The sequence below is a fragment of the Neopsephotus bourkii genome, unplaced genomic scaffold, assembly GCF_033783945.1.
Source record: "Neopsephotus bourkii isolate Nb327-2 ecotype Australia unplaced genomic scaffold, CSIRO-AGI_Nbou_v1 NB_1346, whole genome shotgun sequence".
Lineage (NCBI taxonomy): Eukaryota > Metazoa > Chordata > Aves > Psittaciformes > Psittacidae > Neopsephotus > Neopsephotus bourkii.
The window spans coordinates 103130-120766 of NW_026901826.1; the positions used below are offsets into that span (position 1 = coordinate 103130).

Here is a 17637-nt window from a genome sequence, read left to right on the forward strand (position 1 = left end):
TAAAGCGGATTTGGTTTAATTTAAAAGCTCCAAAATAACAAGCCATATTGGTTTTCCTTTTTGAAACACATAGTAAACACAAAAGCAATAGAATCTATGGTACAATGTACACTATACACAGGGTGGCGGGCAGCAGGGGAGGGAAAGGGATTCGCATCCCAAAATCGGTGAGGAAATGCCACGTCGCTTGGGAAAGGGGAAGTGGGGAGAGCAAAATCATCGGGGGGAAAGGAAAAACAAAGTCTTCAGTGTTGGGAAACAAGGCAATGTTAGGAGAAAAGGGAAAAACGGGCAGCAGAAATTAAATAGATTCAAAAGAATGCTCACAATACACAGTGTTCGTCATCGGGAGCGGGGAGCGTTAAGGCAACGATCTCCATAGAAAAAAAGGGACCTTCCAAAGGGGTTATATAGATATTTATAGCTATTTATAGACTTTAAATATAAAGTAGGAATGTGCTGTGGAGCCTCTCCCAGCCTGCCCGCACCGGCGTGCGCAGTCCCCTCCGTACCCGGCTCCGGAATGCTGCTGGATCCCGGGATCCGCAGGGATGCTCAGCCCATTGCCCCCTTTGGAAGCGGCTGCTGCGTGGTGCCATCAACCAAGGGCAGGAGGATGTCCCTGAGGGCTCCTCTCCGTGGCACTGCTTAGGTGGGGACCACCCCCCCCGGTCTGCTTGGCCGTGGGGCAGCCCCTGGCCCTACAAGTTCTTGGTGACCAGGTGGGTTTTATAGTGCTTTGTGAGGTGGTCGCTCCGCATGAAGCGCTTCTGGCACTGCGCGCACTCGAAGCGCTTGTCACCTGCGGGGAAGAGATGTGGGTCAGGAGGTGACAGCCACCGTGTCCCCAACCTGCTTCTATCCCTGCAGCCAGCACCAGGACACGGTGCCAGCAACACCCCTTCAATCAGTCCCTATTGGAGCCCCTTCCTGTGTCACCCCCCCCAAGCCTGAAGTTTTGTGTATCACACACAATCCCAAGGGTTGGAAGGGACCTCATCTGGTCCAACCCCCCTGCAAGAGCAGGGTAACCCAGAGTACATCACACAGGAACTTGTCCAGGCGAGCCTTGAATATCTCCAATGTGGGAGACTCCACAACCCCCCTGGGCAACTTGTTCCAGTGCTCTGGCACTCTCACAGTAAAGAAGTTCTTCCTGATGTTAACGTGGAACCTTCTATGCCCCAGTTTACACCCATTGCCCCTTGTCCTAGCACTGGGCATCACTGAAAAAAGCCTAGCTCCATCATCCTGACACCCACCCCTTACATATTTGTGAACACTGATGAGGTCACCCCTCAGTCTCCTCCAAGCTGAAGAGACCCAGCTCCTTCAGCCTCTCCTCATAAGGGAGATGCTCCACTCCCTTCATCATCTTTGTGGCTCTGCGCTGGACTCTTTCAAGCAGTTCCCTGGTCTTCTTGAAGTGAGGGGCCCAGAACTGGACACAATATTCCAGATGTGGCCTCACCAAGGCAGAATAGAGGGGGAGGAGAACCTCTCTTGACCTACTCACCATACCCTTTCTAATGCACCCCAGGATGCCATTGGCCCTCTTGGCCACAAGGGCACATTGCTGGCTCATGGTCATCCTCCTATCCATCAGCACCCGCAGGTCCCTTTCCCCTTTGCTCCTTCCCAGCAGGTCAGTCCCCAACCTGTACTGGTACATGGGGTTGTTCTTCCCCACATGCAAGACTCTACACTTGCCCCTGTTGAATTTCATCAAGTTCCTCCCTGCCCAGCTCTCCATCCTGTCCAGGTCTCACTGAATGGCAACACAGCCTTCTGCTGTGTCAGCCACTCCTCCCAGTTTAGTGTCATCAGCGAACTTGCTGATAGCACACTCAGTTCCCTCATCCAGGTCTGCCCTCCACTCACACCTCACTGGTGGCCCAGCATCATCCCAGTCCTTATCGGATCGCATCCCAAGGGCTGGGACAGGGGAGGGGATTGGGGTGCAGACCTGTGTGGGTGCGCGCGTGTCGCTGCAGCTCGTCGCTGCGCGTGAAGCGCTTCCCGCAGAACACCCAGTTGCAGACGAAGGGGCGCTCGCCCGTGTGCAGGCGCACGTGGGCCCGCAGCAGCGAGGTCTTGCGGAAGGTGCGGCCGCACTCGGGGATGTGGCAGATGTGCTTCTTCTTCCCTGCATCGCCCGGCCTGCGGAGGGAAGACAGGGGGGGAACATCATGGAATGGGTTGGGTTGGAAGGGGGATTAAAGATCACCCAGCTCCAACCTCTGCCATGGGCAGGGACCCCTTCCACTGGAGCAGCTTGCTCCAAGCCCCTGTGCCTTGAACACTGCCAGGGATGGGGCAGCCACAGCTTCTCTGGGCACCCTGTGCCAGCGCCTCAGCACCCTCACAGGGAAGAGCTTCTGCCTTGTATCCAATCTGAACTTCCCCTGTTTCAGTTTGAACCCATCACCCCTTGTCCTATAGCAGCCCCTGATGAAGAGCCCCACTCCAGTATCCACCCATGGGGACCCAGTTTGTGGGTGGCACTGAAACTGATGAGGGGACCACAGATGGAGTGGGATGGGGATGTGCTGGTCCTGCCCACGGCTGAGCACCCGCTCTGACCCCGCAGACATCAGTAACAGCAATGTCCAGTTCCTCAAGAGGCTGGCGGGGCTGCTGGAGAGCAACGTGGCTCCAGAGGTGGGTCTTGATCCCCACATGTCCCTGTGTACCCATCCCGTGTGGCTCTGTGCCCCATGGATGCTGTGCACCACAGCCATGGGTGTCCCCAGCATCATCCCCAGCAACCCCGCTTTGTCCTCACAGGCTGCGGGGCCCCAGCCCTGCTCCTCGCCTAAGAGCTCAGCTCAGTCTCCCCTCAGGCAGGTTCAAGCCATTCCCCTTGCCCTGTCCCTACATCCCTTGTCCCAAGCCCCTCTCCAGGTTCCCTGCAGCCCCTTTAGGCACTGGAGCTGCTCTGAGGTCTCCCCTTCAGGAGCCTTCTCTCCTCCAGGCTGCCCCAGCCCAGCTCTCTCAGCCTGGCTCCAGAGCAGAGCTGCTCCAGCCCTCGCAGCATCCCCATGGCCTCCTCTGGCCTCATCCAACAGCTCCACATCCCTCTTGTGCTGCTGCCCCAGGGCTGGATCAGGACTGCAGTGGGGAGTCCCCAGAGCACAGCAGAGGGGGAGAATCCCCTCCCTCAACCTCCTTAGCCTCAGGGACGGGTGCTGGTCCCACAGGGCTGCCCCTGTCCCGCTCCACACTCACTTCTTGTCGCCATCCTTGCAGTTGGGGCAGGTACACGCCATCCTCCGCCTCTTCTCCCCGGGCTGAGCCTCTCCGGACAGCGCTTGCTCCATCTGGAGCTGGATCTGGGTCGGGCTCAGGCCGCTGATGGTCAGGTTGTTGCCAGACACGTTCTGCACAGTGAGCTGCTGCTGGCCTGGGGAGGAAAAGGCGGGGGGGGGGGGAAGTCAGGCTCTGCCCCTCTGCTCTCACCCACACACCCAACCCCTGTTCCTCAACCGGGGATAGCCAAAACCCTCCGGAGATGGATGGATGGAGGCAAGACCCCCTTATTGCATGTGGGATGGGACACCCCAGGTCTCAAAGCCCCCAGCCCCGCATGCAGCGCTGCCCTGCCACGTGCTGAGCCCCCCCACAAGGGTGAAGGGTTTGGGGTAGGGAGGGAGGAAGGGGGGGGGGGGTGGTAAGTCCCTTTTTTTCTGAATATACTGTGCGGTTTTTCAAAGTTTTTGGTTTGTTTTATTTATTTTTTTTTTGACCCTTCGGGGTGGGGCAAGGACCAAAGAGAGAAACAAAAAAAGGAAACTTTGAAAAAACGTGCAATATATTGACCAAAAAAAACGGGACTTACCCCGGAGCCCCAGGGGCCGCTCCACGCTCGGGGGTCACGGAGGCGGCAGCCTGGGCCGTGCACAGCACCCGGCAGCCGTGACAGGGGCTGGAAAGAAGAAGAAGGGAGGGGAGGGGGGGTCAGCATCAGCAAGCGGGAGGATGAGGAGTGGGATGTGAGAGCGGAGCCAAAGAGGGGTGACAGGGAGGGAAAGGGGGTGCAAGGCACAGCAAAAGGGGACACCGTATCCATTGGGAAGCCGAAGGGCTGGGCAGCCCTTTGGAAGCACTGCGGTGTCCAGGCTGAGACCAGACTCAACTCATTGCATACATGGGCAGCACCCAGCAGGTCCTACTTGTCCCTTCCCCAGGCAGGGCTGCAGCACAGTCCCTGCCCTGCGGCACAGCAGCAACATCTGCCTGTGGCATCGCTCCTGTCTGGCCCCATGTTCACATGCAAAGCAGCAATTAAACACCCCCTTAAAGCAGGCCCGGTGGAGGAGGAAACCACACTGGGCCCTGCTTTATGCTGACAGCATTTGGTTAAGCCGAGAAAGAACAGCTTCCAAGTGCAAACCCCAGGCAGGGCTCCTGCTGAGGGAGAAACCAGCACGAGGCAGCAGGTCTGTCTGGATCAGAGAGCAGATAAACCTCCCTCAGACACAGCTCCCTCCCCTCGGCTCCCCATGGCACCCACGCCATCGGGCTGGGGTTGGGGAAGGCTTGTGGGGCAGGACAGGAGGACGGAGCTGCTGCTGGGACGTGCCTCTGCTGGTGGCTGTCTGCGGCTCATAGACTGCTCCAGCTGCCGGCCAGGGCCACATCTGGCTGGTTTTGGCTTAAGGCACTCATCCCACAGAGGTGAGGGGCTGGGTTCACTCTCTTGCAAGGGTGATCCCTCGCTTACAGAGCCTTGTGTGTGTGAAAGCAGCCTTCCTGGAAGCCCAAACCAGCAGCCACTGATGGTGATGGGGTGATCCCTGGTGAAATCCCTTGTGCACCATGGCCCAATGCCTGGCTGGTCCCAGCTCTCAGGGAGAAACACTGGCACAGGGTGCCCAGAGAAGCTGTGGCTGCCCCGTCCCTGGCAGTGCTCAAGGCCAGGTTGGACACAGGGGCTTGGAGCAAGCTGCTCCAGTGGAAGGGGTCCCTGCCCGTGGCAGGGGTTGGGACTGGGTGAGCTTTAAGGCCCCTTCCAACACAAACCATTCCACGGTTCTATGTAAGAACAAAGACACCCATCTCACCCCAAGGGGCTGAGCCTCCCCCTGCCCTAAGCTCAGGAGCAAACAGAGCTGGTCTGGGCTCAGCCCTGCCCTCAGACACGTCCTGCAGCTCAGCACAACCACAGAGCCCTGACCCTGCAGGCGCCTGCCTCTCCAACCCGCCCTCCCTGACACAGCTCAAGCAGGACAGGCTTGGAAACACCCAACACAGCCCCCAAAGAGGCACCCTATGAAACACTGGGTGCCTTCCTGGAGAAGTCGATGACATTTCACAAGCAGCAACACTCAAACCTCAGGGCACAAAGGGATCTGTTTATCAATCTACAATCAGCCAGCTGCAAAGCAAAGTGGTGCTGCCAGCATGGGGGGCTTCGTGTTCCACCTCCTGCTGCCCCACATGGCACAGCCCACCTCCGCTGTTGGTGATGGTGACAGGCACGCCCTGCACTTGCACGCCGTTGATGTTGATGGTCTGCATGGCCTGGGCTGCAGCCGCCAGCTGTGCTGCACTCAGGCTGATGATGCCTCCGGCCGGAGCGATCTTGGGCAGGGTGCGCTCCTTGCGCACTGAGGCTTTCCTGCTGCTGCTGTTGCTGTTGCTGTTGTTGCTGCTGGAAACCCCCGTGCCGGAGCTGCGGGACACGGGGCTGCTGCAGGAGGTCCCAGATGGAGGCACGGTGATGGCCGGGGCTTCCTGGAGCAGCACTGTCTGCAGCTCGCCCGATGGGGTTTTGAAGTAGACCTGGGGCAGGGAGAGAGAAGAGGGATGAGAACAGGCACTGGCACCAGGGAGAACCTCCCCACACAACCCCAGGCCTGCCATGAACCAAGCAGGAGGTGTCCAAGCATCTAAAGAGCCTTTATGGGCCTCCTGAAGAAAGGTCCCAGCCTTTCGTGGCAGCAAAGGGGTGCTCAGGACTTGCAGCCAAAGGCAACGCTAAAGGCACGGTCCAACTGTGAGCCCTCATCTCTCAAGAGCTCCCAAGCAGGCTCCCTCATCCCAACCCCAGCTGGTGGCACAGCAGAGCTTCCAAGGACACTGTGCTCCTACAGGTCCTTCCAGTGTCTGAAGGGGGCTACAAGGATGCTGGAGAGGGACTCTTCATCAGGGACTGCAGCGACAGGACAAGGGGTGATGGGTTCAGACTGAAACAGGGGAAGTTCAGGTTGGAGATAAGAAGCTCTTCCCTGTGAGGGTGCTGATGCACTAGCATAGGTTACCCAGAGAGGTGGTAAATGCCCCATCCCTGCAGTGTTCAAGGCCAGGCTGGACAGGGATTTTGGTGACATGGTCTAAGTGTGATGCATCCCTGCCTATGGCAGGGGGCTGGAACTGGATGATCTTAAGGTCCTTTCCAACCCATTCTATGGTTCTATGATAAAAGCAGATGGCCAGGAAGGGAGACTACATAAAGCCCTGCTGAGAGAACTGCTGTGCTCCCAACCCTTCACAGAAGCAATGCCTAAAGTGGATGCTAAGATGGGAACCTGGTCCTCCCAAAAACCCTTCTAAAACACCTGGGTGAGGGCTCAGAGGAGAACCAATGCAGAGGACCTGGAGGAGGAGGACTCGGGATGCTGTACCTGGGTAGGAGCCTGTTCCGTCGTCTGGATCTGGAAGTTCTGGGAGGGTTTTTGGGGGACAGTGGGGAGCGTGGCCGAGGCAGCCTGCACCACACGCAGGGCCTGCTGCGGGATCTGCACCACTTGAGAATCCTGCTTGGGCTGCACCACTTGGACCTGCTGCACCACGGCCGGCTGGCCAGAGCCTGGGCTCTGCACTATCAGCAGGTTGTTGCCCGCCTGGATGATGTTCTCCGCCGTGGTCTCTATCAGCACGGTCTCCACTTGCTCAGCCACGGCCACCGTGGTGGTGGGCTGGGTGGGGGACATGGCTTTCTTGCGAGGCTTTTTGATGGGTTTTGAGGTGCTCTCTGCCAGGAGCTGAGCCTGGGCAGGCGGCTCGGCAGCATTCACCAGGTTGTTCACAGGCAGGGTCAGAGTCACGTTGCTGCTGCCACCGCTTAACTTGACCACGCTGCTCGTGCCCTGTGCTGGGGAAGCTCCCCCCTTCTGCACCGGAGCTGGTTTGATGGGCACGGGCTTGTGAGAGGAAGATGAAGAAGAGGTGAGGATGGCTTGATTCGTGCCTGGAATAATCTGGATCTGGTTGGGCTGCACCTGGATGGTCTGACCCCCCGTGGCTTGGATCTGGGGCACTGCCTGGTACTGGATGTTGGTGGTGGATGAGCGGGTCCCCTTGTTGATGACAGTTGGGTTCTGGATGGCAAAAACCAGCTGCCCCCCGGGGTAGGAGGTGCTGACCTGAGAGCCCTGGATCTGGAAGACGTTCCCTTTCGACGACAGGATCCCAAAGCTGTTCTTACTGGAGCCCAGTGGGAGCGGAGCGGGTTTGATGGGGACGAGCTTGCGTGGCGTTGGCTGAGGAGGGGCAGGAGGAGTCACAACGGCTTCTGCTGCAGGGGGGCCGATTTTGCTACATGTCGCTGCGAGGAGGGCGAGAGGAGAAGGTTGGGAGTCCTGGGGAGCAAAGGAGGAGATGGGCACGTTAGAGACAGGGGCTTGTCCCACACAGCTGGAGATGCAGCCAGCGAAGGAGAGGGTACACGCTGTCAAAAGCGATCCGGTCCATGCCAATGAGACACCCCTTGTTAAGGGAGCTGCTTAATTACCCCCCACATGTGTGTCTAAATGAACCCCATGATGCTGCTTTCAAGCATCAGGCTGGGGACCACCTTTTACTCACTTATGTTCTTACAGCCTCCACAAAGCTGCAAGTACCCTGCAATGATGCTGGTATCACATAACCTGGAGTGTCCCAGGCACTTTTAATTCCAAGACCACCTTCTGCTAATGTGACCCATGAGGAAAACACATGGAAACAACACCCCAGAAGAGCTGGGAACAAGCCCAGAGGGCAGCTCCCAGGTTACCCTGCAACCTGCCCTCCTCCTGATGCTGCAATGCTGGCTGCAGCGGAGGCAGGAGGGGCTGAAGGACGTGGTGTTTGCTGTCCTGCACCCCAGGACATGGCCCTGTGCTCACCTGGGCGCTGGAGGCGGCCGGCTGCAGGTATTCACTGGGGCTGACGGCAGCAGTCGCAGCCATGCTGCCTCTGGATCTGCAAGGAGGAAGCACAGGGATGGAGGGGTGAGACCAGCAGCAAGAGCTGCAGCACAAGGCCCCGATGCCCAAGGGGCTGTCCCTGCATCCCCCAACCACACTGACACACCTTCAGCTGGGGGGGGTTATAAAGGGACCAGAGAAACCCCATCATCTCATCACCTCCTCCCTCCATTCCATGGGATCTGTTTGCCAGCAAAGGGAAGTGCCAGTTACAGTGAGCTGCAGCCCTCACCTGACCCACGCTGACAGAGCCCCTCAGCACACCGAGTCTCTATGGGATTCAAAGGCACTTAAGGGACTAGAGAGGGAATGTGAGGATGGGGGTGATCCTTTGTCCTTTCCTTGAGCGTCTGGAATCTCCAACACTCATCCCTTCTGCTGCCCCCAATGCTGCAGGGTGATAACACCGAGGCTGAGGCTCGTCTTGGCACTGGGGCAGCTACAGGAGCTTCTTTTGAAGGGTTTAAGCCAGCAAAGCCAGGGAAAGAGACTCCTAATCCTTCACCCTTTGCTGAAGCTTTCCTTCTGGACTAGGAAGATGTTCCATCCTTGACATCTCCTTTGGCAAACTCTCCCCCATCCCGCACCTTGACGGTATTTGCTTCGATAAAGCACCAAAGAGAATCCATCTGAGCTGGAACGCTCTTTATTACGGCTGCTGACAATGGCCTGACTTCACAGAGGGAATTACAGCTCTCTGAGGAACGTGGCTACTTCAGGTTTACCCCAAAGCGCAGCCCCATGCATCCCTATGGCAATGGGAAGCCAGTGCTGTGGGATGCTTGGATGCAGGAGCAGCGGGAAGCACTGGCACCAGGAATAGCTCATACCCAGCCAGAAAAGCAAGTGCTCAGTAAGCACAGCAAGAGGCTTCCCGTGGCTTACAGGGAGAAGGCAAGACTCACATCCCAGGCCTGGCTCTGCTGCCCAGGGAGCTGCAGGAGATCCATGGGTGGGGAAAAGGGAGCAAACTCCATGCTCCAGCAGCATCACTCGCAACGGAGGCACCAGCACGGGGCAACATCAAGCACCCAACCACAGGAAGGGCAAACTTGACCTTGCTTGAAGCAGCACCCACTGCCAGTGCATGGATGCAGGAACCCCGGACACAAGGCACATCTGCTTTGGGAAACAAAGGGGTTCCTTCACTTTGAAGGCATCAGCAAGCAGGGAGAGCGCTGGAGCTGTTCTGCCCCACACAAGAGCCCGTTGTCAGGGCTTAATCCAGCTTAAGGCTGGGAGGAGAAGTCCTGTTGGTAATCGGGATGCAGGCAGCGTTTGCATGGAAGCAGGCCCTCAGCTCCTCATCCAGACATCTCCTCCCTGGGAACAGCAGCCTTTCACTAAACAGAAAGCACTGAGGAAGGGAGCCCAGAGCCAAGTCACCAAGGAGCCTGCTTGCCCACAGCAGGCAGCTCCCCCCTCGCTGCTCTCTCACAGCCCTGCCAGGAACCAAGCACATCAATCCCTTGGGAAGGGTCAGCTCAGAGGCCTGAAGGGGAATTCCAACCCCCTTCCTTAGCGAAGGGCATCCCATTCCCTGGAAGCTGTGGCAACCTCAGCCACGGATGCTTGCACCCAGCCGAGTTGGCTGCTGCTAAAAGGCTGGGTTCTCCCCCAGAGAGCTCAATGGCTGCACCCTCCCTTTCAGAGCAGAATTAGGGCACTGCTGAGGATTAACAGCCCAATAAAGAGCACTGCTGAGCTGGCCAGAGACACACGCACATTCCAGGAGAGATCCCATTAACCCCAACCACCACCAAGGGATAATGACTGGGGGAGCAAAGCCGTGTGCCCGCAGCCATGGCCCAATCCCTCCACTCGTTTCTCACTCACCCCACTCCAGGTCCCAAGTCCAGCAGTGACAGTTTCACATCCCGAGGGTGCAATCCTGCTCCCGGCGCAGTGAAACCAAAGCGCAGCTTTGGCTAGGAATAGAGCTGGGAATGGGACCAGGAATGCTTTGGGATCAGCCCTACAGGGGGGTACAGACCCTCCCAAGGGGCAGCAGCTCCCCTCCAGCCCCAGCACAGACACTGCAGCACCGCTTGCTCCCTGTTATACCCTTATTCATGCCCATATATTCCAGGTCCAGTTTGCCTTGCCCTAACCCCCAGGCAAGCCTCAACCCTTAAGACACTTTAAGGGCACTAATGCATGAAATGCACTTGTTTTCCAGCCATCCTCTTCTTCCTCACCTCATCACAAGCATGGGTTTGTATGGAAGCCATCCCCACACACACCACAACGCCCTCCTCACCCCTTGCCTGCCTTCACCCCTGTAAAAGGGCAAAGCCACCAAACCCTGAGCGATTCCTGGCTCCAGAGCTGCTGCCTTTATGATGGTCCTCATTCCAGGACACGCAGACCAAGCACAGGGGCTTCTGTACAGCTCCAAAACACCCTTTGCAGGTGGGGCTGGAGAGATGCTGTGTATTTTAGACCCTGATTTCAAGCCTTATCACCACAGTTTCCTTGTTACCGTCTCCCAGCAGCCTTCCAAGGGGACATATATACAGGGATTCCAGTTGGAGGGGACGCTTTGCTCCCCATCTGCCTGATGGAGCTGGTTTGGGGGGTGCAGGGGCGCACACACTCCTAACTTTCAGCACTCATCCAAGTTACCACGGTTCTAATTCACCCCTTGAGCACGAAGGTGACTCAGAACCCCCCCAGATCCATGAGAGAGAAACCTCACTTGGGCTCATGAAGAGGGGTAGGAAAACGGCAGCAGCCCCATTTGCTTATCGAGGGCATACGAAGTATTCAAAGCCAGGCACGGATGAGCGCCGGCAGCTGCCTATTTACATGGCAACAGCAGGAAACGGAGCCAAACCCTGGGGTGAAGCGGCCCGGGTCCCTATTGCGGCTGCTTTACCCCTGCTCTGGCCCGGACACGCCTGTGACAGCCGCTGCCTGCCCCGTGTCCGGTGCCGGTGGATTCAGGGGGGGATCCCCGGCTGCGATCAAGGAGGAGGAAGCCAAGAAGCGGCTGCAATAACGCCCGGCCCGAGGGGCAGAGCGGGACGGGGCTGCCCCCCCCTCCATCACCCGCAGGGTCCCGCACAGACCCCAACAACCCCGCTGCGGCCGCTCCCCGAGCCCCGCACACAGCGCGGAGGCCCCCGCACCCCTCAGCGCACCGGGAGGACCCCACCGCAAACCGAGCCCCCCCAAGCCTCCGCCCGGCGGTCCCCGGGGAGGCGGGCTGAGGGCTGCGGGCCCGCCCCCGACCGGGCCCCGGCCCCGGAAGCGCCGCCCGCCCGTTGCTCGCAGAGGGCGGGCCGGGGAGGCCGCGCTCCCGTTCCGGGCCCGACGACGCCGCCGCCGCTGCTCCACCCCTCCCCGCGCCGCCGCCCCCCGCCCGACCCCGCCGCGGGCCCGCACAGACCGGCCCGAGCGGCGGCGGCGGCGGCTCCGACCGCTCACGGCGCCATCTTCCTCCTCCGGGGCCGCCTGGGCACCGCCCTTAAGGACCCGCCCTCCGGCTGCCTCTTGACCAATCCGCGTTCCGCTCGGCGGCGCGCTGGCCAACAGACACCGAGACGTTTCGTCGCCAGCCAATCCGCTGCGGCTTGGAGCTTGATGGGCAGCTCCGCCGATCAATAGGACCCGTGATGGAGTGACAGCTCCGCCAATGGGCTCGGGCTCTCCGAAGTGACAGACGGAAGAGAGGGCCCAATGGGAGGGCAGAGTTCTGATTGACAGCACTGCTGGCCAATGGAAGCGAGGCCAGCCTGTCACCGCCCGCTGATTGATTGACAAGCCTCAGAAGGGGCAGGGGCGGATGTCCTCGTGGGCGGAGCCACCCGAGAGCCGCGTCTCGATTGGTCTATACCTAATCGATTGACAAGCAGAACACACAATGGGAGACCAGAGACGGCAGAATTCCGCATCTGATTGGCAGAGCGCGCCTGGAGGGGCGGGTCTGGAACGTTGAAGGCTGATGACGACAGTGGAGTCCCCGCGGGGGTGTTTTGGGGGTCCTCGCATGGGTCCTAACGCCCCCCCCAACCCCCGAACGCTCCGGGGAGCCCCCGGCCCCGTGCGGGTGCCCCGGGACGGGACCCTCCGTGGTGTTCCCCCCCCCCGACCACCACCATTGCCACCGGGGGGCTCCAGCGCCTGCGGGGCCGGGGGTGCCCCCCCACACACGGGGAGGAGGACGGGGCACCCCAAGCGTGGTGGCCCTCAGCCCCACTGCGCCTGAAGGACCCCATCTCCCTGCAGGGATCGGGGTGCTCACAGGGGTTCAGGTCCTCGGTGGGAGTGGGGGTGTCATGGTCCTCAGTCCCCTCGCAGGAACTGGGGTGCTTGGAGGGCATTGGGGTGCAGCAGTTGGGGTCTCCCAAGTCCCCTCATTGGGCTTGGGGTGCTCAGGGTGCCCAATCCCCTCGCAGAGCTCAGGGTGATGAAAAGGGTCGGGGTCTCCCGTTCATTCAGAGGGATTTGGGTGCTTGGACGGGGTCAGGGTGCGCAGTCCCCTCGCAGGGATTGCGGTACCCCCCCCATCGTCATCCGGAGCCTTACAGGGGTTCCAAAGCCACCCCATACCCTGCTAGGGGAAGGGGGTTCCCCAATCACCTCCCAGCGCCCCTCACCGCGGTGCCAGGCCTTGCCATGGCCCCGGGGAGGAGGGGGGGGGGGTGCCCAGCTGGGCTCCAGCCCCCACAGGGACCAGCACCTCCCACTGGAGCCAAATAATTGCTCGGTGCTTTGTTGTGCAGTGTCTATGGCCCGGGGGCCTCCATTTGTGGGAACTTGCTGTGGCGAGTGCCTTCCTTTTAATTACCTCCCCTCCTCATGCTCCTGCTTACTCACCGCCTGGCACCGGCGCCTCCGACCCCCGCCTCAGCCCCCGGCCCCCCTTTCCGACACCCCCCCGGCCCCATGCGGGGGTCCCAGTGAGCCCCCATCCCGCTCCCACCGAGGCAAATGGAAGGGGAGGGCTGCGGAGGGGGGGCCCATTGAGGGTCGCCAGGGTGGGGGCCACCCAATGGACACCCCCAGGACCACGCTCATCAATCAACGCAGCGGAGGCACCGCGGCCACCGGCGCTCCTGACACGCGTGTGTGGGACACGGGTACATCGCGGTGCTGCTGGATCCGCACCCCGTTTCCAACCCCGATAGGGGGACACCCTTGGGGACGGGGGGGTCCCCATCCGGTATCACCGTGAGGGGACCCCGGAGCTGGATGTGGAGGCGCTGGCTCCATGCAATGACCGCGGGCGGGTGACGGGAGGCAGCGGAGCCCGGGGGACACGGAGCAGCCTGGCCCGGTGCCGGCGCGGGTTCGGCTCCGCTCCCGGCGCTCCCGGCCCGGCTGCCGGGACAAGCCCCAGCCTGCCCCTCCCTGCCTCAGTTTCCCCAGGCGGGCGCTGACGCCGGCTCTCGGCTCCGAGCCCTGCGCGGACGCGAGCGCGGGCACGATCGTTGCCAGCATCCTGGGAAAGGGCCACGGCCGCTGCGGGGGGGGGGACGGGAACAGGGACAGGGACATGGGGATACAGGGACAGGGGGATATGGGGATACGGGGACATGGGGATATGGGGACATGGGGATACGGGGATATGGGGATAGGGGACATGGGCTACAGGGTCATGGGATACGGGGACATGGGGATACAGCGACATGGGGATACAGGGACACAGGGATATGGGGACATGGGGATAGGGGATATGGGGATAGGGGGACATGGGGCTACAGGGTCATGGGGATACGGGGACATGGGGATACAGAGACATGGGGATACGGGGACATGGGGATACAGGACATGGGGATACGGGGACATGGGGATACAGGACATGGGGATACAGGGACAGGGGGATATGGGGATACGGGGACATGGGGATACAGGGACATGGGGATACAGAGACATGGGGCTACAGGGTCATGGGGATACAGGGACATGGGGATACAGAGACATGGGGATAGGGGGACATGGGGATACGGGGACATGGGGATACAGGGACATGGGGATAGGGGGACATGGGGATACAGGACATGGGGGTACGGGGACATGAGGAAAGGGGGACATGGGGATACGGGGACATGTGGATACAGGGACATGGGGATACAGAGACATGGGGATACAGAGACATGGGGATACGGGGACGTGGGGATACGGGGACGTGGGGATATGGGGACATGAGGAAACTGGGACATGGGGATACAGAGAAATGGGGATAGGGGGACATGGGGTTACAGGACATGGGGATACAGGACATGGGGATACAGGGACATGGGGATAGGGGGACATGGGGATACGGGGACATGCATCTGTACAGTGAGATGGGGACAGGGACACAGGGGATTGCACAGCAGGGCTGGGATGGGGACATAGGGGTACAGGGACATGGAGATACAGGGACATAGGTCTGTGCAGTGAGACAGGAGAGGGGGATTCGAGTTGGCACAGCCGGGCTGAGATGGGGACACAGGGACATGAGGATATGGGGACAGAGAGACGATGGTTTGGGCAGCGAGATAGGGAACAGGGACACGGGATTGCACAGCAGGGCTGGGATGGGGACATGGGGATACAGGGACATGGGTCTGTGCAGTGAGATGGGAGACGGGGACTGAAGTTGGCACAGAAAGGCTGGGATGGGGACATGGGGATATGGGGACACAGTGAGGCAGGGGACAGGGGACTCAAGCAGGAACAACAGGGCTGGGATGGGGACACGGGGATATGGGGACACAGTGAGGCAGGGGACAGGGGACTCAAGCTGGAACAACAGGGCTGGGATGGGGACACGGGGATATGAGGATATGGGGACAGAGGGACGAGGGTTTGGGCAGCGAGATGGGGGACAGGGACACAGGGGACAGTAGAGCAAGGCTGGGATGGGGACATGGGGACACAAAGAACACAGGTCCATACAGTGAGGCAGGGGACAGGCACACAGGGTCGGGATGGAGACAGGGGGACGTGGAGACACAGGGACTCAAGGACTTGGGAACATGGGGACACCGGGAGGACCGGGAGGACCGGGAGGACCCGGAGGAGGGACCCGGTACCCGGTGCTGCGCTCCCGCTCCCAAACCCACGCTCAATTACAGCGATTACGGCACGTCCCGGCCCCGCTCCCGGCCGAGCTCCGGAGCTGCTGCGATGGATTCTGTGCAGAGCGACACCGGGCATGGGGACAGCAGGATGGGGACCTGGTACAGCCCTGCACGGGGGAAGGTGGCGGTGGCAGGACCTGTGTGGCCCTGTCCCCTGTGGCATCCACATGTCCCCTGTCCCTGGTGCACCCATCCCCATGTCCCTCTTCCCAGTGCATCCGCATGTCCCCATCCCTAACGCAGCCACATGTCCATACCCCAGTGCAGCCCTGTATCCTATTCCCAGTGCATCCCATTCCCCCATCCCACGTGCATCCCCATGTCCCCATTCCCAGTGTATCCCACAGTCCCATCCCTGATGCATCCGTGTGTCCCACCCCCGGTGCATCCCCATGTCCCCATCCCAGTGCAGCCACATGCGCCATCCCCAATGTAGCCCAGAGTCCCATCCCTGATGCATCCGTGTGTCCCACCCCCGGTGCATCCCCATGTCCCCATCCCAGTGCTCCCATCCCCATTCCCAACACAGCCCATCCCGGCACACGGTGCGCAGTGCCGGGGAGGTTTCCCCACACGGTGACTGACAGCCGGGGCCGGTTGGGCGCAGATAGAACAGGGAGATTAACCCGGGGCTAATTAAAACCTCCCAGTTTAACCCTGCCGAGCCGCCAGCTCCATCGCCACGTCGCAGAGGTCGAGTCCCGACAGTAATTCCTGCTCCCGGTGAGAAACGCTGCCTCGGGGCACGCACCGCGAGCAGGGAACCCCGTCGCGATAATCCCGGTAGATATCTCTGCCATCAGCCTGTCCCCGGGGACGCAGCGGTACCGGTGCCCCTGTCCCTATGATGCCACAGCTTGGGGGGGAATGGGGATGGGACTTTGTCCCCTCCATTGACTTTAATGGCTCTTATGTGGGAGCGATGGGGCTGTGCCCTTCAGGAGCGGCCATGGGGGTTTGGGATGCCGCGATGGGTATGAGGGACCCCAAACCAGACACCGGTCCCCAGGTCGTGAACGCCATGGGGCTGTGTCCCTTCCATTGGATTTAGTGGCTCCCATGTGGGAGCAATGGGGCTGTGCCCTCCAACGAGCAGCCATGGGGATTTGGGAACCCTGTCCTGGAGGTGCTGGAGGTCCCCACTGGGTCCCAGTTTGGGCTGGGTGCCAGTCCCCAGGTTTGCTCAACCGAGGCTGTGACACCCCCACCATGAGCACCCATGTGACACCCCCCCCACCCCCCAGCACCATCCCCACTGTGCCAGCCCCAGCAGACTCGGGGTGCCCCCCCCCCCCGGCACCCTCCATCACTCCCGGCTGCACCCACAGCACCAGCCCAGCGTCACCCCCCCGGAGCTGTCTGGGTGCAGAGCCCGGGGGGGGGCACCCCAAATCCTCCCTGTCTGAAGCCCTGTGGCTGCTCCTGGGGTTCCCCCCAAGGCCAGGGCGACCCAGACAGTGCAGCCCCACGGCACCCGCTGCAGACCCCCCCCAGGAGCCCCCCCAGGGCACCATCCTCAGTACCCACACGTGTGGGGGTGCATGCAGGCAGCAGGTGCACAGGTAGGGATGCGGTACATGCACATGCATGCACACACATGCACACACATGCACACGCATGCACACGCACACGCTTCCCCCCCCCCAATTTGTTTTATGGCAGCAGAAGGAAATTGCATCCGGTCCCCAGAGCCCTTTGAAGCCTCTGCCCCAGGGCTCGGGGGGGGGGGTTCTTGGCCATCCCTTTGCCCCCCAACATCCTCCAGGGGGGTTTGTGGTGGGGAGCATCCCTCCTCCTCCCTCCCTCCCTCCATCCCCACTGCCCTTGGGGGGGGCAGGAGGTGCCTCTCATCCTCTATCCATCCCTCTGTCCATCCATCCCTCCATCCCTTTGTCCCTAACCCCTGGGAACAGGGGTGTCCCCAGCACCCTTGCACCATAGGGCTATGCCTGCCCCCCACCCCAGCACAGCCCCTGCCCTATAGCAGCCCTTCTCCCCCCCTCCATCACCCATGGGGGTGCATCCAAGGCCTTGTGTGTGTGTGTGCGTGTCCCCAAGGCTGTGCCATTCGGGGGTGCAGGACGTGACCACGGTCCCGGCTGTAGCTTTGGGGAGCACAGACCCCTCCGGTCCTCACTCAGGCTCCCAGTGGGACCCAGTGCCCAACCCCGGAACACCCCTGGATCCCCCCCCGAGCACGGGGAGGGACTGGAAGCATTTGCCTCACGTTGCAATGGATGCAAATGGGCTCTGTCATTACCTGTAATTTCAAGGCACTGCTCAGGGTTTCAGACACTCGGAGATGCCCCCTCCCAGGCCCCAATACTCCAACATCGGCGCTATTGCTTCCTATGGGTGGTCCAAGGAGCCCCCCT

General features: G+C 60.7%; 1 protein-coding gene across 4 annotated transcripts in view; it reads right to left on the minus strand.

Annotated features, from left to right (window-relative positions):
* Positions 1–17637, minus strand: part of SP2 (Sp2 transcription factor) — a 27952-nt gene continuing 10315 nt past the window's right edge. The window contains exons 1-7 of one of the 4 annotated variants that reach the window (XM_061366440.1): positions 11581–11727; positions 8109–8184; positions 6627–7583; positions 5454–5784; positions 3229–3403; positions 1967–2160; positions 1–802 (exon numbers count right to left, since the gene is read on the minus strand). In XM_061366440.1, the coding sequence (XP_061222424.1) occupies positions 702–802; positions 1967–2160; positions 3229–3403; positions 5454–5784; positions 6627–7583; positions 8109–8171 (1821 nt within the window). In that variant the 5' untranslated portion in view covers positions 8172–8184; positions 11581–11727 and the 3' untranslated portion in view covers positions 1–701. Of the gene's footprint in view, positions 803–1966; positions 2161–3228; positions 3404–5453; positions 5785–6626; positions 7584–8108; positions 8185–11580; positions 11728–17637 lie in introns of those variants that run through there. The other 3 variants (XM_061366438.1, XM_061366439.1, XM_061366441.1) reach the window with 3 other exon arrangements.